Below are 22384 nucleotides of genomic sequence, written 5' to 3' on the forward strand. Positions count from 1 at the left end.
AAAGAAGATTGATTAAAGTGGCAGTGGGACATAATCAGCAGGAAAGTTGAGCGGAGAGTGGCAGATGGAACTTAATCCAAGTGAGTGTGAGGTAATGCACTTGAGGTCAAATGCAGGGAGGACATGAGGTGAATGTCAGGGACATGTCGATGTACAGAGAGACCTTGGGATACAAGTCCATTGGTCCCTGAAAGCTGCGACACAGGTGGATAGGGTAGTGAAGAAGGCAATTGGTATGCTTGTTTTCACTGACTGAGGCATTGAGTGTAAGAGTTGGGATATCATGTTGCAGCTTTAAACACCGCTTAAACCGCATGAGTATTGAGCACAGTTAAGGTTGCCACACCACAGGAAGGATATGACAGCAATAGATAGAGTGCAGAAGAGCTTAATACCATTTGCAACATCTTGGTGAGCATGGATAGGCATCCCAGTGGGCATGAATGAGATGGGCCAAAGGGCCTGTTTCTGTTGTTTACAGTTCTGATTCTGTGAAAGTGTTGCTGAGCCACGATCTCGCTGAATGCCCTACTGCTGTTAGTTCCTGTGAATGAAAAGCTCGTATCAGAATGGTAACTGTGCAAGTACTGGTCTGTTGGAAAAACTTGTTTAATTCACTGCTGTCCTTCAGGGTAGGAATTTCCAGTCTGGGTGTGTATATGATTCCAGATCCACCACTGAGCTGGCTCCTCAGTCTGGGCACAAATGCTGGTATTGGCAGTAACATCAACATCGTGTGTATAAACAAAAGCCTAAGGCATATTGAAAAAGTAAACTCGCAATCCATGAACAGGAAGAAAGTCTGCATCGGTATCACTGAATGATATGGTGTTTCACATTCATTCATTCAGTCTGTTCAGTCTTGTGTTTGGCTGCCATTCCCTCACAGAGATGGATGAGACTCCGTATGTGATGGGACAAAGGTCTTTAACTGCAATTCCCCTACAACAATGGGACGATGTCTGTGATGCTGACTCATTTCTTGGGCTGGAGAGTTAAATGAAAGGTGGACTCAGGCTTTACTAAATTGCTTTACTAAATCCAGGGGAAGCCCCCAATCATGTTGTTTTGCCTTTGCCCACGTAAATAAGTGATTAAAAACTCTCACCACAGGATTATGATCACCATTGAAAAAATATATTTTAGTGCAAGGCATTATTCAGTCACTTAAAGCAGTTAGTGCAGGTTAGTGCAGAACAGTAGCTGGACGAAGTCACAGGTGTCCGAGACTGCAATGAGAATTGTGTGTGGTACAAGTTCTACACCCGGGCTGACAGTACTCCCTTTTGATGTTGGTGGAGAACAATACTTGCCCAAATGTCAGAGCAGTTTCATTAAGGGTCCCTGAGGTGGAACATTAACTTCCTTTTCCCACAGATGCAGCCTGACCTGCTGAGTGTTTCCAGCATTTGCTGTTTTTATTTCTGATTTCCAGCTTCTGCACTATTTTGACTTTCATTTACTGCTTGGACAAAGGTTGTGCTAAACAAGTGGTTTTTCAGTAGCAACTGGGTCTGATCACTTTCCAACGGCTTAAACTATTCAAGCCTTGGGATATATTTGTCACACCCGCAGGTCCAGGTCATTAGCAGCCTAGCTCCAGGCAAGTTCACGTGCTGGAATACAAAAGCACTTAAAGCAACAAACAATCTGGGGGAACTTGGCATCACCCCCCCTCCCCCCCTTACCCCCACCCCTATAAAAGCACCTCACTGCATGGAAGTGATAAAAGTAGAACCCATTGTGGGAGCCTAATGTTTCTGCACAGTGAGTAGAGCTGCTGCCTCTCAATGCCTGAGACCTGGATTCAAGATCTAATGTAGGACTAGTGTAAATGGCAGGGAGTTTGATGGTCAGCGTGGACTCTGTGGGCCGAAGGGCCTGTTTCTATGCTGTATCTCTTTATGAACAAAACAACCCTGAGCCCATACAACAGAATAAATACAGAATAAAGTCCCTTCTACACTGCTCCAGCAAGCACTTGTAGAGCAGGTCTAGCACTGGAATCAGAGTAAAGCTCATGATAAACTGTTCTACATATTGAGTCACAGACTACTGTGGTGGAGAGCATGGTTCCATTAGTGTCAGAGGGAGAAATCTTTCCACAAGTTGAAACTGATCTGGAAACTTTGGTCTGGCAACTCTTGGATCTGTAGTACAGACCTGTACAAATTAGCTAATTCTAAATACGATCTAAAATTAATTAAGATCTGTACCTAATTAACGTACCAGTGCAACTTTTGCAATATCAGCCAAGTGTTTCCAAATTACGGAAACTTTGCGTTACCGACAGTTCTCAGAAACGGAACCCTCACTAACCCATGGAGTGTCCTGTACCTAAAGGACAGTTCTCCTGCTCAGAGATCGTGGGGGGGTTGTTTTCTGTAGTCTGGCACTGGTCAGATCCCAAGGTTGCTGGACTGTTTCAATCTGTCACTGTGACTAATATGAAATACCTGGATTATTCTATTTGCCCTCCCTGTCAAGATGTGCCGCAATATTTCAAAGATTAGATGATAGCTTGCCTTGCACTTGGTTCCACACAAAGCAGCATCTGTGATAGTAATGCAATCCTGCTCTAGTGCTCACTACTTCATAGCCACATACACACACACACACACGGCTCATCTATTTACCCCACTGCTCTAATTGTGCTGGGTAACAGGACACTCACTGTGGCTGGTGAACTGGAACAGGCGAGACCTTCTTCAGCTGTCCTAAGCTGAGACAGGATCACACCTCGAGAACCTCTGCCAACTTGTGCCAGCTGACCATGAAGAGGATTGGGAATGTGAGCTGAAGTTGCCACCTTGGGAGGAATGCTGACTAAATGTGCGTGGAGAAACCAGAAGTGTTTTGAACACTCTGTTTAGCTCAATAAGTCCCTAAATCCTTCCAACCAAGCTCCCAGGTGAAGCTATGCATTGGTGGCTTGGAGTTGGCAGCTGGGGATTTCCGTCCCCTGGATAGGCAGGGCTTGGTAGAGCTGGCTCTGGTCCATTCCGGGCTTGGCCTTCCTGAGGAACAGAGGAAGGGTGGTCTGGGTGAAGCTGATGTCCTTGAAGGAATGCAGCAGGAAGATGCCAAGGACAATAACGAGGAACCCACTGATGGTACCCACAATGTTGTCAATGGTCATGTGATACCATTCCTTGAAGAGGATGACTGAGCAGGTCATCACAGCAGTGGTGAAAAAGACATAGTAGATGGGGGTTACGATGGAGGTATTGAAGATGTCGAGGGCTTTGTTCAGGTAGTTGATCTGGGTGCTGATGCAGATTATCAGGAAGGCCAGCAGGATCCAGGTCATCGGGGACGACAGCACACGGTGACCCGCAAACAGCTCCTTGATGGCAATGCCCAGACCCTTGACGCACGAGACAGAGAGGGAGCCGATGATTGAGCAGATGAGGATGTATACCAGGACATTCTTCTGGCCATAGCGTGGGGTCACCAGCAGGATCAGGATCAGGCAGCTGGTCACAACACACACAGCAAATGCAATGAAACCTGCAGGGCAGAAACAAGGCTGCATTTAGATAGCTCTGGACACAAGGCGTGTGAGCATTTGTACATTTCTGTGTACATGTGCGATCAGTTGTGCAGCATCTGTCGAAACAAACCAGGCAATGTTTGGGGTCAGGGACCCTTCCTCAGAACTCAAGAGTGGAGGGGGGGGTCCATTTTCAAAGCAGAGCTGGAGGTTGTGGATTTGGGGGGTGGGGTGAAGAGGGGGAGTGTGAGACTAATGGCTAGACAGATTGGTAAAGGTGAGAAGGAGTTAGCGAGGCATTCTATAGAAACAGGGTGAGAAAGGGACATCAGCATGACAATGGGAAATGTTGAGGGAGCAGTTTACCTGAGGGTGGAGAATTCGTGTTCATTTCAGAAGGCTACAAAATGCCCAGAAGATATGTTATCCCTCTACCTGGGCCTCACTGTGGCAGTGGAGGAGGCTGCACACAGATGGGAGTGGGATTGGGAAATAAAATAGTACAGGGAGAATCAGCGTCCACTGTCGTATGGCTGGTAACCGGAACACCCAGGTTTGATTGGAAAAGAACAGGAAGCAAGCTTTGGATTTCCTTTTCTTTTGTAAATAAGTTTGCCATCACCAGGAGTGCCATTCCTGAAAGGACAATGGCAGCAGAATTAAAAGTGCTTTTCAGTAGGGAATTGGATAAACCTGTAGTTATAAAGTCAGCAGCACGAGGAGGAACTTGCAGGGAAGCTGCTGCCTCACAAAGCAGAGCCAGGCCAGTCCCGTGAATTGGCCTTGACCCATCTGCTGGAATTGATGATTCTGTCATGACTGATGGAGATGTAGCAGCAAAGCATCTGTCCTCCACTGACACCCATTGAAACAAAGTATTCTCAGGTTTTACCCAATGTTCTACCTGGATCCTTTAGTTTTTCCACCATTTCAGCCAAGGTCCCGACCTCCTCCTCCTGTGGGGCATGGATGACCATCACCGTCGACCCCAGGATACTCAAGACGCAGCCCATCTTTCCGTGAAGGTTCAGCCGCTCATTTAAAAAGTATGAGGATAAAATAGCACTGGGGAGAGTGGTGAGATTATATTAAGAGGTGCAAAGACTGGATAGGAGACAGACAGAACTGGAATTTACAATTTCCTGATCATTCACGGTAAAGTAGCATAGCGGTTACCGCATGGTAGTGTAGCAGTTAGCGTAACGCTATTACAGCGCCAGTGATCGAGGTTCAACTTCCACTACTGTCTGTAAGGAGTTTGTAGTACATTTTCCCCATGACTGCGTGGGTTTCCTACCCATTCCAAAGACATACAGGTTGGTAGGTTGATATGGGCGTAATTGGGCGGTGCGGGCTCATTGAGCCAGATGGGCCTGTTACTGTGCTGTATAAATAGTTTTTAAAAGGAAGTTTTTAAAATTCCTCCCCCTTCCTTCCTTGGGACTCTGTATCTGTTACCGTCTTCCTTGCTTTGAAAAACAGTATTTTGAAAGAAAAACTTGGCCCCATTCATAGTTTTGCTAGTTTTTGCTGTATCCATGCCTGGCTCCCAGTCTCTCAAACAGGTTTTATTCATCATTTACCACACAAAGTGCAAAATTAAAGCAACTATTCCTGATTCTAGGGGGTACAGTGTAACTTCTTAGAACCCACTTCTAAAAATAATCTATTTAAATCAAAATGTTAAAAACCCAGCAGCTTCTAAAAATCTGAATTAAAAAAGTTGAAAATACTCAGCTGCTGAATACTCAAATACTTCACACATGCTGTCCGACACCCCGAGCAGTGCCATCATTTCTCTCTTAAATTGGGATGTGATAAGGTAGAGGACCGAGAGAGACTCAGATATCAGCAGTGTGTTGCAATGGGAGAGGATGATGATTGGGGGGGGGGGCTAAAAGGAACAGTTGTGGTCTGTGTTGATGAAGAGGTGGTAGGGTGTGGATACTGGGGAGAGTCTGTTCCTTCCGATTCAGTTATTTGATCAATTGGGAATAGGGTCAGGCTTCAGCAGTGGGCTGAGGGACCACTGTCACACAATGGGGAGTCTCTGCAGTGCCCCAGCTCAAGCTGACACCAACACTAAAGTGACTGAGTAGCTTCACTGCTGTACAGCTCTTTCAGATCTCTTTGCTCACAGTGAGAACCATCAATCACCTGCCCAGCTCTTCACCTAGAAACCTGTGCAGCCAAAGATGACACGTGATTTTATCTCAAGGCCCGGTGGTGGTGTGTATATTTTTCAGAGGCTCCACTCATCCTGTATCATTTCCAAGCTTGTCTCCGACAGGCAATGGCAAAGGGACTGAGGCTGTTATATTCTCGCTTCCAATCAGCTGACCTGCTGTGCCTCTTTATTTGACGAAATACAGCAGAACAAAATAAGGTTTATTCATGAGAAACAAAGGACTGCAAATGCTGGAATCTAGATGAAAAACACTATGAAGTTGGAGGAACTCAGTCTGAAGAAGGGTCCTGACCCGAAACATTGACCACTTGCTTTTCTCCACAGATGCTGCCTGGTCTGCTGAGTTCCTCCAGCTTCATAAGGTTTATTCATGCCTGGGACAAAAATCACCAATCAGCTCCTACCCTGACACTGACGTTACTGCAAGCATCTTATTTTACCTTCTGCCTGATGAGAGACTTTCCTGAATAAGCTCTCTCTGCTCCCTCCCTGAATAAACCTACTGATCCCTTACTCTTCTCCCAATGAGTGAACCTCTACAGATGTAGCTCAACCTGCTGAGTTCCACCAGCAGTTTGTTTTATGCTCCAGATTTCAGCATCTGCAGTCTCTTGCGTCTCCAGTGAACATCTTTAACTGTAATGTTGAATAACCCAGCACCAGTGAGCACTTTTAAACCATAACCCCTTTGTAAAGCATTCATGTCCGATACAAGACCAGTGGCAACTTCCTTATACACAAGGCAGCGGATGCATCATAAGAATGTAAACCAACATCCAGTAAGTCAGCAGTTTGATCCCTCTGTCATGCTTGAATTACTGAACTAACAGTCAGAGTTCTAAACCATTGATCCAGAGATGAGAGTTCAAATCCCACTATGGCAGCTGGGGAATTTAAATCCAAGTAATTAAATAAATCTGTAATTAAAGATGGCCTCAACAACAGTAAATCCCATCCAGTTCAGTAACGTCCTTTAGGGGAGGAAATCTGCCGAACTTATCCAGTCTGCCCTATACGTCGATGTGGGTTACCATTAACTCTCCTTCAGTCAGGGGCAAAGGCTCAAGGCTCAGTAAATCAAAGTGTGGTCAGTCTTGATAGAATAAATCCTAAATAATCTACCAGTTTTGTAACAGGTTGTTATTTGCTGAAGTAAAATATCTCCATCAAAGTAAGTCTCCTGAATTTCTATTCATGTAAAACAAGGTGCAAATGCCTGAAATTGTACAGAGTTTCCCAAAAGGTGTATTGTCCCACTCTGCGTTAACCCTGTTGGAGAATTGTGCACTGTATCCCGTCTCCGAGATCAGGCTGTTTTTGCTCAATTCTTTTACAAAACTATTCAATATTTCCAATAATTACTACATGGAAAATTGCAGAGCGAACCTCCAATCTACCAGGAAAGTTTGATGGGATGTGTAGAGAGAGCTTTACTCAATTTCTAACCTGTGCTGCACCTGTCCTAGAGTCGTACATCACAGAAACAAACCCTTCTGCCCACCACGTACATTTGCTCGTTGTACCTAACTACATTAATCCCATTTACCCACATTAGGTCTGGATCCTCATTGCCTTGATGATGCTAGTGGCTAAGCGCCTCTTAAACGTAGTGACTGTATCTACCTCCACCACTTTCTCTGGCAGCGAGTTCTAGATATCAACCACTGTGTGAGAAACTTGCCCCTCTATAACTTTCCCTCCACCCTTCCTATAGTGTGGCGATCAGAACTGCACACGATATTCCAAGTGCAGTCTAGTTGCAACATAATATCTCAGCTTATATATTCTATTCCCTGACCCATGAAAGTGCGTGCCTTCTTCACCACCCCATCCAGCTGTGTTGCCACTTTCAGGGAACTATGGGTGTGGACTCTGAGGTCTCTCTGTTCATCAACATCCATTAGTGCCCTAGCCTTTGCTGTATAGGTCCTACCCTATTTGTTTTCCCAAAGTGCATCACTTTGCAGTTGTTGGGAGTGCTGTCCATGATTCTGAGCACCTAGATCCCAACTCTTGTCCCTAATTGTACAGAGTTACTTGGTCTTGTGAGTGGGGGCAATTCCAATGACGTCATTGTCTCTCCTATATGTGTTGGGAGAACTCCTGGTGCTAGCTGCTGTCTGGTCTGTGTGCTGGATCGGAGGGTGGAGGGTTTCAGACTATGATGCTCACACAGTGAAAGTGCCTGGTGCTGCAATTATACACTGATCATACATGCATGAAGAGTCAGCACCTGTCAACAACTCCACCAATCTTCGTGTCATCTGCGAACTTACTGATCATGCCTCCTACACCCATATCCATTGTGTATATTACAAACAACAAGGATCCCAGCACTGATCCCTGTGGTACAACATTGGTCACTGGCACCAATCACAAAAACAACCTCCACCATCACCCTCTGTTTCCTACTGCCAAGACAATTCTGGATCCAGTTCACCAACTTGCCAGGAGGGGAGGAAAAAGGACACCTTGAATTGAAGTATGTTGGGTTTGCTCACCTCACAAGGACACTGAGGGCTCCAAGAGGTGTGACCAGAGTTGCTGGAGCAAAGGCATAGGCGGCAAAATTGGCAGCTTCTCCCACACCCACTGTGAGAAAGAGGACAGGCAGAGTTAGAGACTGAACCAGGTACCAGTGGTTACACAACCCACACAGATACAGTGGCTGGTCAGAGGGGAATGGTGGGACCCTGGGGTGAGAGTGTGGTGGGATTGCGGGGTGGGGACGACGGAAAGGCTGCCAAGGGGATTTTGAGTGTGGTAAAAGGTTTGGGGGGGGGGGGGAGGAGGTTGGAATTCCAGGATGCAGAGGGTTGAATAGGCTGGAAGAAGAGGGGTGGTGGGATGGGACCCATTGCTGGCAATTTTGTTGGAGAGCACGGAGCAATAGGGAGCAAGGACGACTGGGGGGGGCGGAGGGGAGATGTTCTCAGGACACTGTGGTGGGCGGAGGGTGGGGGTCAGTAGGGTGGTCAAGGAGCAGGACAATGCCCACCCTTCTCTCTCTCGATCGAGTGAACCAGTGGATGGCAGCTGCCGCAGTGTGTGCTCCTGTCAGTGGAGAGGCGTGTAGCCACTCCTTGCCGGGGTCAGTGACCCACCTGGACTCTACAGCAAAGGTAGCAAGGTTCTCTGTACATCACCGTCACTCACTTGTGAGGAGCCCGGCCCACCACAGCCACTCCTTCAGGTATGCATGTCCGCCCTGTCCTGTGGGGAAAGTACACGGCGATCAAACACAACACTCACATTGCCAGCCCCACCCAACTCACATCACCAGCTGTAACTCTGGGCCTGAGTGGTTGCAGGCAGTGGGGGAATGGCGACGGAAGGGGGATGCAGGTGGTCGGCCTGAGAGCAGAGCTCACAGTAACAGCAACTGAGTCAACAAAAAACAACTTCAGTAATCTCCCAATGTGGCGCAGCTCATTGAGCCGCTGCCTCGTAGCACCAGAGACCTGGATTCAATCGTGACCTCGGGTGCTGTGTGGAGTATGCACGTTCTCCCCGTGACTGCATGGGTCACACTTGTGCCCACCCCGCCTCCCCTCTTCTGTCCACCTATCGCTGCTCTGCTTTTCCCTCCTATATATTGGGCTTCCCCTTTTCCTATCTTCAGCCCTGAAGAAGGGTCCTGACCCGAAACATTGACCGCCTACTTTTCTCCACAGATGCTGCCTGGCCTGCTGAGTTCCTCCAGCATCATAGTGGTTTTCACTGCTCAGTGTGTGGTAGAATCTAGAGGGAGTTGATGAAAAAGCTGGCCAGATAAAAAATGCAGGATTTATGTAAATGGGTCGTCGATGGTCAGCAAGGACTCAGTGGGCCAAAGGGCCTGTTTCCGTGCTGTGTGACTCTGATTCTATTATCTCCTTTCATCGATACATGGAAGTTCTCTGTAATTCAAATATGTGAGGGTTTTAGAGAGAGGACCATGAGAAATGGATCACATTAAAACGCAGTGTTGCCACAACAGCACAACACTTCAGTGTTGGTTGTAGCTGCTCCTTCCTGTGGCTGCGTGGAGAACTGTAGCAGCACTGGGCAGCGGTTGGTGGATACCACCTCCCCCTGAACCTGCCAACTCTTTCTCCCATAAAGGCCCTCACTTCCCCTTCTCCCAAGGAGGGGCTGGCTCTCTTACCCCTCTCCCCTCTGGAGTCCCCAGTGCTGGGACATGTCTCTCTCATCCCAGCACCATTCCACTTGTGTACAGGTCACACCATCCAGCTGCAGGAAAGCCACTTACCTGCTCTTATCACTGCCTTTCCAGCCAGGCGCAGGAGTCCCTTCTTCTTCAGGATGAAACTGCTTCCAATAAAGATGCTGGAGCTAATGGCAAGAGCAAGCCCGAGGTAGAAGTCATAGTGCCCAGTGCTGCTGTCAGCGGCTGGAAGCTGCAGGACACACCAAGTCAAGTTGAGTTTATTGTCACATACACAGGTATTGTGAGGTATTGTACAATGAAAAACTTGCTTGCAGTAGCATCACAGGCACGTATTTACAGACAATGCACAGAATATAAATTGTACGTGAAATTATACCGAACAGTGAAATAAAAGGCTGTGCAAAAGTAAGACCTTAGTGCAAAACAAAACCAAAGGCATGTCCATGGTAGTGCACGAGGTGGTCTGTACTGTTTCATTGCTGAGGTAGGGTCAGGGTTGTGCAGGTCGGTTCAAGAACCTTATGAAAGTAGCTGTTCCGGAACCTGGTGGTGTGGGACTTCAGGCTTCTGTACCTCCTGCCTGACAGTAGCAACGAGAAGAGGCCATGACCCATATCGTGGGGAACTAGGGTTGGCACTTACTTTGTCCAATGTGGGGAACATTTGTTCTGTGATATAGGGATACCTACAGCCCGCTCAACAAACTTGATACCCAGGAACACGGTGAAACTGGGCAACAGTGGCAGCACGGGTAGAGCCGCTGCCTCACAGCTCCAGAGCCCAGGTTCAATCCTGACCTCGGGTGCTGCCTGTGTGGAGTTTGCATGTTCTCCCTGTGATCGCATGGGATTCCCTCCTCCTGCATCCCAAAGATGCTCAGTTTGGTGGGTTAATTGGCTGCTGTAGGTGTGCGGACGAGTGGCAGAATCTGGGTGGAGTTGATGAGAATATGGGGAGAATAAAATTGGAATAATGTAGGATTAGTGTAAGTGGGTGCTTGTTGGTCAGTACAGACTCAGTGAGTCAAAGATCCTGCATCTGTGCTGTTGACTTTACAACTCTAATGTTCACTGCACTTAAAATGCTTGCACATCAACGGAGAATGAGGTACATATTTCCGAGCTGGGAGGGGGACAGAAATTAAGTTGCTGAAGCAGAGAGCAAGCAGGGGAACCTTGGAGATCTTGGGCAGGTGAACTGTGCACGAGATTGAAAGGTTATATTCTACAGAACTGGGCTCAAAGTCCTTGCACAGGATTTAAACAGTGCTGTGAGAGATAGTTGAAGTTGACAGGAAGTTTGGCACTAGGTGCAGGTCCAGCAAAATCTGGGAGAGACAAGCATTTAGAATAAAGGGCAATTCAGAAATATGAAAGATCAGACGGAAAATGGGATTATAATTGAGGTACTATTGGAGGGATAGGTTCTTAATATTCCTGGCTACATTACATTTACAAAAGTGTGAAGGAGGTGGAAGTAATTTTAATCAAATAGCTGTCAACATTGGAGAGGAATGATGCAGGTGTGCCACCAAATATTAAGACCATTAAGTGAAGTATTACTGTAGTTGTTTTACTGCAAGCTACCAAACAGTGATAAGGAGACCATGGGGTACTCTTGCAGGCAATTTACAGAAGGATATGAAAACTCTAGAGACACCAGTTGCTGGAATCTGGAGCAAAAAACTGCTGGAGGAACTCAGCAGATCGAGTAGCATCTGATGGGGGAGGAATTATCAAGTTTTAGGTCAAGACCCTGCATCAGGACTGAGGGTGGAGAGGGAAGTTAGCTGGTATAAAGAGGAGACGGCTAGATAGGGGGTCAGTAAGTGACAGGTGGACTGAGGAGAAATTCATACAGTGGGGTCTGCACACAAGTAGTTAAGTGTGAAAATCAAGTTGCAGTTGAAATTACACAAGGTCAGTACATCAGTTAGTGTTGCTGCCTCACAGCTTCTGGGAGCCAGTTTCGATCCTGCCTTGGGTGCTGCCCTCTTGGAGTTTGCATGTTCTCCCTGAGACTGTGTGGGTCTTCCAACTTCTGCCCAGATCCCTGAGATCTGTTGGTTGGCTGCTGTACATTGCCCCTTAGCACAGGTAAGTAGTAAAAACAATCAAAGAGGGAGTTGATAGGCATGCGTGAAAGAGAACAAGTTGCAGGGGTACAGGGAACCAAGAAGAGGAGGAGCAGGACTGATAGGATTGAAGAGTAGGACTAATGGGAGCTGTCACGGACCTCAGGGTTTGAATGGCCACCAGCTGCATTATAATCAGTAAGTATTTCTCCACCAAAATTAGATTGCCGATAAAATCAGAGTAGCTGAAAAATTATAATATTGTGTTATCCTTTGCATGAATTACATTGAACCAGAGCACAGATGGTCCAATTGATGTCCCTTGAACAAAAGTTAATAAAAATACTTGGAGGCCATGGAGGAAACTAACTCCATCAGTAATCAGGCTGCAGGTATTTCTCAGCATCAACTTCCCTCACAATTAACATCAGTTCAAAAAGTACAGTTCCAGGTCCATCTAAGTGGCAAATACGGCAAGTATCTCCTGGCTGTATGTGCAAGGTTACCTCTCGTCACCTACCGAGGCTGAAGAGGCAGGCATCGGTCCTGGCACCAGGGAAACTCCACCAGCAGGAATTCTCTCCATCCGCCTGGGACACACATCAACTGTTCCTGAAGGCAGGAAGATAAAGTGACCCAAGTACCTCGCTGTTGTCACCAGAACACAGCCTCTCCCACTTGGGAGCTCTTTACCACAACAGGTCCACCGACCCCTCTCCAGCATTAACCCTCCTCACATCGGCTCACTGTCCACACCAGACAACAATCCCAACACACCTGTGATGTGATATTGCCAGCCCTACTTCCCTCCCCCCTCCCTCCTTCCCGTACTCCCGACCCCACGTCCGTCCCTGCCCCTTCCACCCCCTCTACCCTGATACCCGTGTACCCTAACCCCGCCCTCCGCCCCCTACCCTCAACCCCCCACCCTGGATCCCTCCATCCCCTACCCTGACCCCCCACCCTGGATCCCCCTACCCTGACCCCCTCCACCCCCTACCCTCGACCCCCCCCACCCTGGATCCCCCGCCCCCTACCCTCGACCCCCCACCCTGGATCCCCCGCTCCCTACCCTCGACCCCCCCCACCCTGGATCCCCCGCCCCCTACCCTCGACCCCCCACCCTGGATCCCCCGCTCCCTACCCTCGACCCCCCACCCTGGATCCCCCGCCCCCTACCCTGACCCCCTCCACCCCCTACCCTCGACCACCCCCACCCCCTACCCTCGACCACCCCCACCCCAGACCCCCTCGCACCTCCCTACCCCCTCTAACCTCGAACTCCCCCTCCCTACTCCCGATACCCCTCTCCCCCGCACCTCACTGACAACTTCTCCATCTTCCAATCCGCCGCTCCAGCCCTTCCCCCGGCCCACTTCCGCTCCACTCTGTGCATCCCGCAGCTGCCCCTCGGGCCCACTTCCGGCGGGCCCGGGCCCGGGACGGACGCCGGCCGGCGGGTTATGGACAGGAGGGGCTCCGGCTGCTGGAAGAAGATGACAGGTGGGCGCCGGGGCCGGGCCCGGGGCTTCACTGGGCCGATGTTCCCCCGGGGGGACCAGAGGGAGAGGCCGGGAATTCCCACCTCCGCCACTGCGGTCTCTGACGGGGGCGAACAGCACAGGAACCGGCCCTTCGGCCCACCACGGCTGTGCCGACCCGATCGCCCATCCACACTCGTCCCATTTGCTTCTGAGAGACCTGATCACGGCACAGAAGGCCACTCGGCCCTGTGGGTCCATGCCAGCTCTTGGCAGAGCAATACTCTCAGTCCCGTTCTTGCTCCCCTGTGCTCACTCTCTGACCCACCATCTCCCCTTTGATTCATTTGCCGTTAACCTACACTGATTGACAGCAGCCAATTAATCTACTAACCTGCACGTCTTTGAGATGTGGGAGGAAACCAGAGCACCGGGGGGAGGGGGGACTCGCACAGTCACGGGGAGAACGTGTCAACTCCACACAGACAGCAGTGCAGGTCAGGATTAAACCCGGCTCACTGGAACTGTGAACCCAGGTTCCAGGATCAAACCCAGGTCCACTGCAGACTGGAAGAGGAAGTCCATCAGAAAGAAAGCTTCCTCCTTACAAGCTTGCTTCTGTTTTTGAAGTAATGGATAACCATGATAGACATCTGCTTCTCATTCATACAGCGTGGTAACAGCCTATTTGGCCCACCACATCCATGCCAACCAGTAAGCACCCATCTGCTTTAAACCCATCCTCCAGCACTTGGTCCATGATCTTCCATGCCTAGGTGATTCAAGTGCTTCCTGGAATTTGGGGGGTGGTGGCGTGTGGTTGTTGTATGAGGAGAATTAATCAGACTGAGAGGTGAGAGTAACAGGAGATTTAAAAATATGGAGTTGCTCATTTAAGATAGAAATGGAGAGGGCTATTGGCAGTTAAGTGAGTGGACAAGAAGTTAGCAGATGGAAATGTAGAGTTATCTACTTTGGGAGGAACTTTACAGAGAGGTGGTGAGACCGCATCTGGAGAACATACAGCTTTGGTCTCCATATTTAAGGAGTCAAGTATTTGCATTGAAGGCAGCTTGTATAGACCTGAGCTGCTCAACTTTACTTCATCCCAGTATTCAACCAGTGCACATCCTAAAATGGCATCCTTCCTTAAATATGGAGACCAAAACTGTTCGCATTACCTTGGTTGTGGTCTCATTCTTCTCTGCTGTAATGAGGTTGACGTGAGGAGAAATGTCTTCTCTCAGAGGTGAGTCTTTGGAATTCTCTACACTGAGAATTGTCAAGGTGGAGACATCGAATATATTCAAGGTGGCAATTGACATACCTTTAAACTAATAAGGAAACAAAGGGCTACTAGGAGAGAGTAGGAGAGTGGTGTGTGGTGAAGGCTGGATCAGCCATGACGTTATTGGAGCAGGCTGGGGAGTTTGACTGATGAACTACTACTTCTATTCCTTCTGATCTTTTGTTCTTAAACTATAGGAATAGAATGAGTTTTGAAAGCAATGTTGTTGGTGGCTTACCCCCTCTCAGTGGGTTCCATCACAAGTAGTTGGAGCAGTGAGGGTCTCCTGATGTTTCGGTCAATATTTGCCTTAATGAATGTAACTAGAAGATATTCTGACCATTCACTTCTTTGCTGTTTATTTAAAAAAAAACCTTAAATATTTATTTATACAGCACGGTAACAGGCCCTACCAGCCCAATGAGCCCGCACTGCCCAATTACACCCATGTTGACCTCCTAACCCATATGTCTTTGGAATGTGGGAGGAAACTAGAGCACCCAGAGGAAACTTGCGCAGTCACAGGGAGAATGTGCGAACTCCTTACAGACAGTGGCAAGAATTGAACCCCGATCACTGGCACTGTAATAGCATTACGCTAAGCGCTAGGCTACCGTGCCGGCCTTATGGGATCTTGCTTTGCACAATGGAAACCAGATTCCCAAAAGTCAACCGGTGACTGTATTTCAGGAGTGCTCTGATTCATTGAAGTTCCTTGGGATGGCAAGTGTTTATAAACAAGTGTTTATATCAATTCAGATATCTTCAAAAAAAGTCTCATAAAAAGTAACAAAGTCGAAAGTCGAGTTTATTGTCATATGCAGAAGTACATGTATGCACAGGTGCAATGAGAAACTTACTTGCAGCATACACAAGAAAAACATAAATTATACACAATTTTTACAAGAAACCATAATTAGAACAAAAAAATGAAGTCCATTTTTGTGCAAAATGATCAAAGTATGACAGTGTTGCTCTACTGCAGTAATTAGGTTTGTTCAAGAACTGAATGGTTGAAGGGAAGTAGCTGTTCTTGAACCTGGTGGTGTGGGACTTCAGGCTTGTACCTCCTGCCTGATGGTAGCTGCGAGAAGATGTCATGGCCTGGATGGTGGGGAATCTTTGATGATGGATGTTGCTTTCTTGAGGCAGCACCTCCTGTAGGTTCCTCCGATGGAGGGGAAGGATTGTGATGTATTGGGCTGAGTCCACTACTCTGCAGCTTCCTGTGTTCCTGCGCATTCGAATTGCGGTACTGACCATGATGCAACCAGTTGGGATACTTCAACTGTACATTTGGAGAAGTTTGTTAGAGTTTTTGTTGACAAGCTGAACCTCCTTAACTTCCTAAGAAAGTAAAGACACTGGCACGCCTTCCTTGTGATTGCATCTATGTGCTGTGCCCAGGACAGGTCATCTGATATGTTACTGTTCAGGAATTTAAAGCGATGACTCTCTCCACCCCTGATCCCCCAATGTAGACTGGCGCATATTCGCCATCCTTCCCCTTCCTGAAGTCAACAATCAGCTCTTTAGTTTTACTGACATTGAGCGAGAGGTTGTTGTTGCAGCACCATTCAACCAGGTGTCCTATCTCGCTCCAGTATGCTGACACATCACCACCTGTGATTCGTCCAACAACAGTGGTGTTGTCTTCAAATTTGTATATGGTGTTGGATGTGTGCTAGTCACACAGACGTGTCTATAGGGGAATAGGGCAGGGGGCTAAGTGCGCGGGCTTGAGGTGCACCTGTGTTGATGGTCACCGAGGAAGAGATGTTGTTACCAATCTTCACTGATTGAGGTCTGCCAATGAAGAAGTCAAGTATCCATTTGCAGAGGGAGGTACAGAGGCCCAGGTCTTGAAGCTTGATGATGGGTTTGGATGACATATTATGACATTATGTACAAATGTGTGGGTACACACACACACACACACACACACACACACACACACACACACACACACACACACACACACACACACACAAACTCTCTTTCTCTCTCCCCCACTTTCTCGTTCTCATCCTTGGTCGTGACTTCTCTTTTGTTCTGTGATGGTAAGAACAAGATGAATCTGAGCTTTCTCTACTTGTAATTTTGTATTTCAGCAAAGGGACAGAAGCAGGGCTCGAAGAGCAAGGAGGATGCTCCATATGAGTTGGAAAGTCAGTACATCCTGAGGCTGCCACCGGTGAGTGTTTTAGTTATCCTTAGAGAGTGAGCTTCTGGTTTACATTTTGTGGCTTCAGACGAAAACTGATTTCAAGTAAGGTTTCATAACCTGTTGTCAAAATTTAATCCCTTTAACCAAGAGCTATTTTGGTGAATGGGTGTAAATTATTTTCCAACAACATAATCATCCTGAGGGGCAGTGCCCAGCACTGAACATGGTCTAATCTGAAGTTTCTATCACCAACGTACGCTCCATCCCTTTGTATTCCAGCCTCCAGGTAAAGGCCAGCATCTGTTAGCCTTTTTAACTAATTGTTGGCATATCCCACCCTCTGCCACTCTGGTCAGTAGATTGACCCTAGTTCAATGAGGAGTACAGAGGGCATGCTGGAAGAAGCACCAGACCAACCCGGTGAAGCTGCAATGCAGGACTCCATGCATTCTTAACAGCAAACACATCATCCAATGAAGAGTGGTCTCATCCAACGAGTCAGGTCGAAGTTCTGCAGTCCTACCACATAAAGCCATGAATTGTAGTGGACAGTCAAACAGCCAGTGGGAGGAGAAGGAGGCACCAAGTATGTCTCCATCCTCAACGATGCCAGGACCCAGTGTGTAAATGCTAAAGGCTGAAACATTTGCAGTCATGCTCGGCCAGAGTGCTGAGTGGATGATCCACCTCGGCTCCCTCTTGGGATCCCCACTGTCACGGGTCAGTCTTCAGCCAGTGTGATTCAGTCTGTACGACATCAGGAAATGGTTGAGAGCACTGGATATGGTAAAGGCTCCTGGAGCAGACAACATGAAGTATTAAAGACCTGCACTCCTGAGCTAGCCCTGCTTTTAGCCAAGCTGCTCCAGTACAGTTACAACACTGGCATCTACCCGGCTATGTGGAAAGTTGCCCAGGCATGTCCTGTTTACAAAAAGCAGGACAAATCCAATATAACTGTGGCCCAATCCATCTGCTCTCAATAATGGAAAGTATCAGCAACCACAGCACTTACTCACCTATAACTGCTCACTAATGTCCAGTTTGGATTTTGCTGAGACCCTTTCACTCCAAACCTCATCATTAGCCTCGACACCGAGGCAGCATTTGACCAAGTGTGGCATCAGTGAGCCCTGGTAAAACTGAAGCCATTGGGCATTAAAGGGAAAACAGTACATTGGTTGGCATCATATTTCGTACAAAAGAAGATAGTAGAAGTTAGAAGTCATCCCAGCCCCAGAACTACAGAGTTCCCCATGGTAGTGTTCGAGGCCCAATCATCTTCAGTTGCTTCATCAATGACCTTTCTTCCATCATAGCATCAGAAGTGGGGATGGTCGCTGATGAATGCACAATGTTCAACTCCATTCATGACTCCTGCAAATGAAGCAGCCCATGCTTGCATACAGCAAGACCTAGGCAATGTTCAGGCATGAAGTGGTAAATGGCAAGTAATGCTAATGTCACACAAATCCCAAGCAATGACCATCTCCAATGAGAGAGCCATCTATCCTTGATGTTCAATGGCATTGCCATCATTGAATCCCCCAACATCAGCATCCTGGGGGGCCATCAACAAGAACTGAAGATGCACTTCTCTTCCTTTCTATGTTAGTTACAAATATATTGTAAAACCCAGTTCCCAGTACAGACTGGAGAAGCCAGAGAGTAGTGGTAGATGGTTGTCTCTCTGATTGGAGGCCTGTGACTACTGGTGTGCCGCGGGGATCAGTGCTAGGTTCGTTGTTGTTTATCATCTATAGTAATGATTTATATGATGTGGTAAATTGGATCAGCAAATTTGCGGATGACACCAAGATTGGGGGGGTGTAGTGGACAGTGGGGAAGGCTTTCAAAGCTTGCAGCATGATCTTGACCAGCTGGGAAAATGGGCTGAAAAATGGCAGATGGAATTTAATGCAGACAAGTGTGAGGTGTTGCACTTTGGGAGGACAAACCAGGGTAAGACTTACACAGTGTATGGTAGAGCACTGAGGTGGGCGGTAGAACAAAGGGACCCATGAATACAGATTCATAATTCCTTGAAAGTGGCATTGCAGGTAGATAGGGTCGTAAAGAGAGCTTTTGGCACATTGGCCTTCATAAATCAGGGCATTGAGTACAGGGGTTGGGATGTTATGTTGAAGTTGTATGAGACGTTGGTGAGGCCAGATTTAGAGCATTGTGTGCAGTTCTGGTCACCTACCTACAGGAAAGATATCAATAAGCTTGAAAGAGTGCAGAGAAAATTCACACAGATGTTGCTGGGACTTGACCTGAGTTGCAGGGATAGGTTGAATAGGTTAGGCCTTTATTCCCTGGAGCGCAGGAGAATGAGGGGAGATCTTATAGAAGTATACAAAATTATGAGGAGTATAGATAGGGTGAATGCATGCAGGCTTTTTCCCCTTAGGTTGGGTGAGACTAGAACTAGAGATCATGGGTTTAGGGTGAAAGGTGAAATATTTAAGAGCCATCTGAGGGGGAACTACTTCACTCAGAGGGTGGTGCGAGTGTGGAATGAGCTGCCAGCGGAAGTGGTGGATGCTGGTTCAATTGTAACAATTAAGAGGAGTTTGGATAGGTACGTGATTGAGAGAGGTATGGAGGGCTATGGTCCGGGTGCAGGTAGATGGGACTAGGCAGAAAACCATGCCGGCATGGACTCGATGGGCTGAAGGGCCTGCTTCTGCGCTCTCGTGCTCTATGTCACTTGAAATTTTATTGCACCACTCTCTCAAGTACAAATCTATTTTACTGAGTCATAGAATCATACAGCACAGAAAGAGGACCTTCGGCCCACTGTGTCCATGCTGACCTTTTGCCCTTCTACTCTAATCCCTTTTGCCTGCATTGGGACTGTATCTTTCTCATTCATTGCTGATTCAATTGTCTCGCTAAATGCCTCTTAAACGTTGTGATTGTATCTGATTTCATCACCTCCTCTGGCAGCGCGTTCCAGATATCAACCACTGTGTGTGGGAAAGCTTCCCCTCAGATCCCCGATAAAACTGCTTCCTCTCACTTTAAACCTGTGCCCTTTTGTTTTTGATATCCCTTCCATGGGGACTATCTACCCTATATGTGCCTCTTGTAATCTTGTATACCTCCATCAGATCACCCCTCAGCCTCCTTTGCTCAAGGCCCAGTCTATCCAGTCTGTCCCCATAATTAAAGTCCTCTAATCCAGGCAACATCCTGGTGAATCTCCTCTGCACTCTCTCCAGAGCAATCACATTCTTCCTGTAGTGGCTGACCAGAACTGCACATAATGCTCCAAGTGAGGCCTAACCAGTGTTTTGTAAAATTGCAGCATCATGTCCCAACTCTTATATTCTGTGCCCCGACCTATGAAGGCACTCATGCCATACGCCTTCTTCTCTACCTTTTCAACTCTAGAGGTCATAGGTTTAAGGTGAGAAGGGAAAGATTTAATAGGAACTTGAAGGGGAACTTTTCTTTTACACAAAGTGTGGTATCTATGTGGAATGAGCTGCCAGAGGAAGTGGTTGAGGCAGATAGAATAACAACTTTTAAAAGACAGCGGGACAGGTACATGGATTGAATGGTTTAGAAGGTTATGGGCCAAACGCTGGCAAATGGGACTAGCTTGGATGGGGCATCTTGGTCGGCATGGACAAGTTGGGATGAAGGGCCTGTTTCCACGCTGTATAACTCTATGACTCTATCAACCTATGTTGCTACCTTCAGAGAAGTATGGACTGATCCCAAGGTCTCTCTGTTCATCAGCATTTCTTAGCGGCCTTAGCATTCCTCATCAAATCATTTACTGTTGGCATCCTTTCCCTATTTGACTTACCCATACTTGGTCTCTAGCCTTCAAACTGTACAAGAAAAATAGTTTCCTTCAATCCCGTGTGGTTTTTGTTGCAGTCCAAGTGAGATGGGTGAGTTCGGGAGGGGCTGAAGGGTTGAGGAGTGAGGGGCTGAGAAGTGCCTGGTAGAATTTGGAGTCGGTCTTATTCCTCCACAGGAATTTGCAGCCACTGTGCGGAGAGCTGTGCAGTCTGGGAACGTCAACCTGCGGGATCGCCTGACCATTGAACTACACCGTGAGTACTTTGACCCAGTGTCTGTGCTTCAGGGTGATTTCCCAGAGTTTGAATCATTCACTGTTGTACTGTGTCCCATCTGACTACTATTTAAGGCCAGGTCTGTCAATCTGGACAAAGTTTTATTTTTTTTCCCACTTTGGTACCATCCAGTATTACAGATAGCCCTCTGATGTCAGCTTTGTGCTGGAAATAGACAAAAACAGAAGAAAATAGGAGCAAGAGTAGGCCACTCGGTCCCTCAAGTCTGCTCCACCATTCAATATGATGATGGCTGATCTATTCCAGCCTCCTCTTCTGTTCCAGTTCCCCATAGCCCTCAATTCAAATACCTTGTAAATATTTATCCATCTCCACCTTAAATATATCTAATGATCTGATCTCCACTACCCTCGGGTGCAGAGAGTTCCAGAGGTTCACTAACCTCCGCAAGAAGAAATTACTATGCAAATTGGTTTTAAACGACCTGCCCCTTATCCTGTAACCATGTTCCCTTGTTCATGAGTCTCCTACTAATGAAAACTTCTTAACATCTACCCTGTCACGCCTCCTTAGGAACATATGTTTGAATAAGGTCACCCCCATTCTTCTAAACTGCAAGGAATACAGACCCAACCTGTCCAACCTCTTTTGATAGGACAACCCTTTCATTCCCAGGAATTAGCCTGGCGAATCTCCTTTGGACTGCCTCCAATGCTACTAGGTTCTTTTTTTAGGTAAGGGGACCAAAACTGTGCCCAGTATTCCAGGTGTGGCCTCACCAACAACCTGTACAACTGTAACCAAATCTCCCCATTCTTAAACTCCAACCCCTTCACAATAAAGACCAGAATGCCTTTTGCCACCATAAATATCTGTTTGACCCGCCTGCTACCTTTTTATGACCATGCACTAGAACACCTAGATCCCTCTGAACTTCTCTCTAGTTAGATAATAATCCACCTTTCTTTTCTAATTTCTGTCCCTAATATGCAAGCCCTGGATGGTGGCTGCCAATGGTAAATTGACCTTCTCAGCTGACAGTGACCTCACTCCCACAAGGCTACTGGTTTGTGATCCAGGGTGGGAACTCTGACTGAAGCCCTGGCATCCCACTGCCAATTGTTGCTCCCCTGGCTATCTCTGTGCCACCAATTGGCTGCTCCACACACTATTCCATCTGTTATTTTAACAGAACGTCTCAGCTTTCAATAACCCCTACTTTTAAAGATGTAAGTCATCATCACATGAAAACCTCTGACGTGAGGGTTAGCTATCCTACCCACTCACTGTGTGAAGGAGTCAGTGCCACAACCTTCCCCACCGGTCTCAAACCCCATATAGGTGAGTAACTAGTTTCCACCAAGTTTGTGCCAAGGTTGGAGGGACCGGTTCCAGGAACTCCCACGCACCCTGGTAAAATTTTTGGTGTACGTCATAATTATGTATTCGGTGCTTCATCAAATTTAA

The 22384-nt window shown here is 47.5% G+C and overlaps 2 protein-coding genes across 5 annotated transcripts in view; one reads left to right on the plus strand and one right to left on the minus strand.

The window, feature by feature from the left end:
* On the minus strand, positions 1–13834 carry LOC127573635 (magnesium transporter NIPA2-like). Of its 3 annotated transcripts, none has more exons than XM_052022032.1 (7): positions 13802–13834; positions 12447–12538; positions 9934–10081; positions 8838–8894; positions 8183–8273; positions 4398–4558; positions 1–3510 (listed from the first exon to the last, which is right to left on the minus strand). In XM_052022032.1, exons 2-7 carry the CDS (start codon positions 12510–12512, stop codon positions 2918–2920), a joined length of 1116 nt encoding a protein of 371 aa, XP_051877992.1. In that variant the 5' UTR covers positions 12513–12538; positions 13802–13834; the 3' UTR covers positions 1–2917. The 3 variants fall into 3 exon arrangements, with proteins under 3 accessions (XP_051877992.1, XP_051877993.1, XP_051877991.1); XM_052022033.1 differs by lacking the exon at positions 13802–13834 and adding an exon at positions 13246–13294 and having other exon boundaries at positions 12447–12532; XM_052022031.1 differs by lacking the exon at positions 13802–13834 and adding an exon at positions 13246–13295 and having other exon boundaries at positions 2–3510.
* The window catches only part of taf7 (TAF7 RNA polymerase II, TATA box binding protein (TBP)-associated factor), a 26530-nt gene continuing 17459 nt past the window's right edge, over positions 13314–22384 (plus strand). Inside the window, exons 1-3 of one of the 2 annotated variants that reach the window (XM_052022029.1) lie at positions 13314–13429; positions 16807–16889; positions 20857–20935. In XM_052022029.1, the coding sequence (XP_051877989.1) occupies positions 13390–13429; positions 16807–16889; positions 20857–20935 (202 nt within the window). In that variant the 5' untranslated portion in view covers positions 13314–13389. The remainder of the gene's footprint in view (positions 13430–16806; positions 16890–20856; positions 20936–22384) is intronic. The other variant, XM_052022030.1, reaches the window with a different exon arrangement.

Source organism: Pristis pectinata, chromosome 8 (genome assembly GCF_009764475.1).
Source record: "Pristis pectinata isolate sPriPec2 chromosome 8, sPriPec2.1.pri, whole genome shotgun sequence".
NCBI lineage: Eukaryota > Metazoa > Chordata > Chondrichthyes > Rhinopristiformes > Pristidae > Pristis > Pristis pectinata.

Excerpts from the sequence above, each read along its gene's own strand:
- LOC127573635 (XM_052022032.1), bottom strand. The coding sequence starts at position 12,512 with ATGGAGAGAATTCCTGCTGGTGGAGTTTCCCTGGTGCCAGGACCGATG. Across the intron at positions 8,895-9,933 it reads AAAGGCAGTGATAAGAGCAG|GACAGGGCGGACATGCATAC; the intron begins GTAAGTGGCTTT and ends CTTTCCCCACAG. Across the intron at positions 3,511-4,397 it reads GGAAAAACTAAAGGATCCAG|GTTTCATTGCATTTGCTGTG; the intron begins GTAGAACATTGG and ends TCTGCCCTGCAG.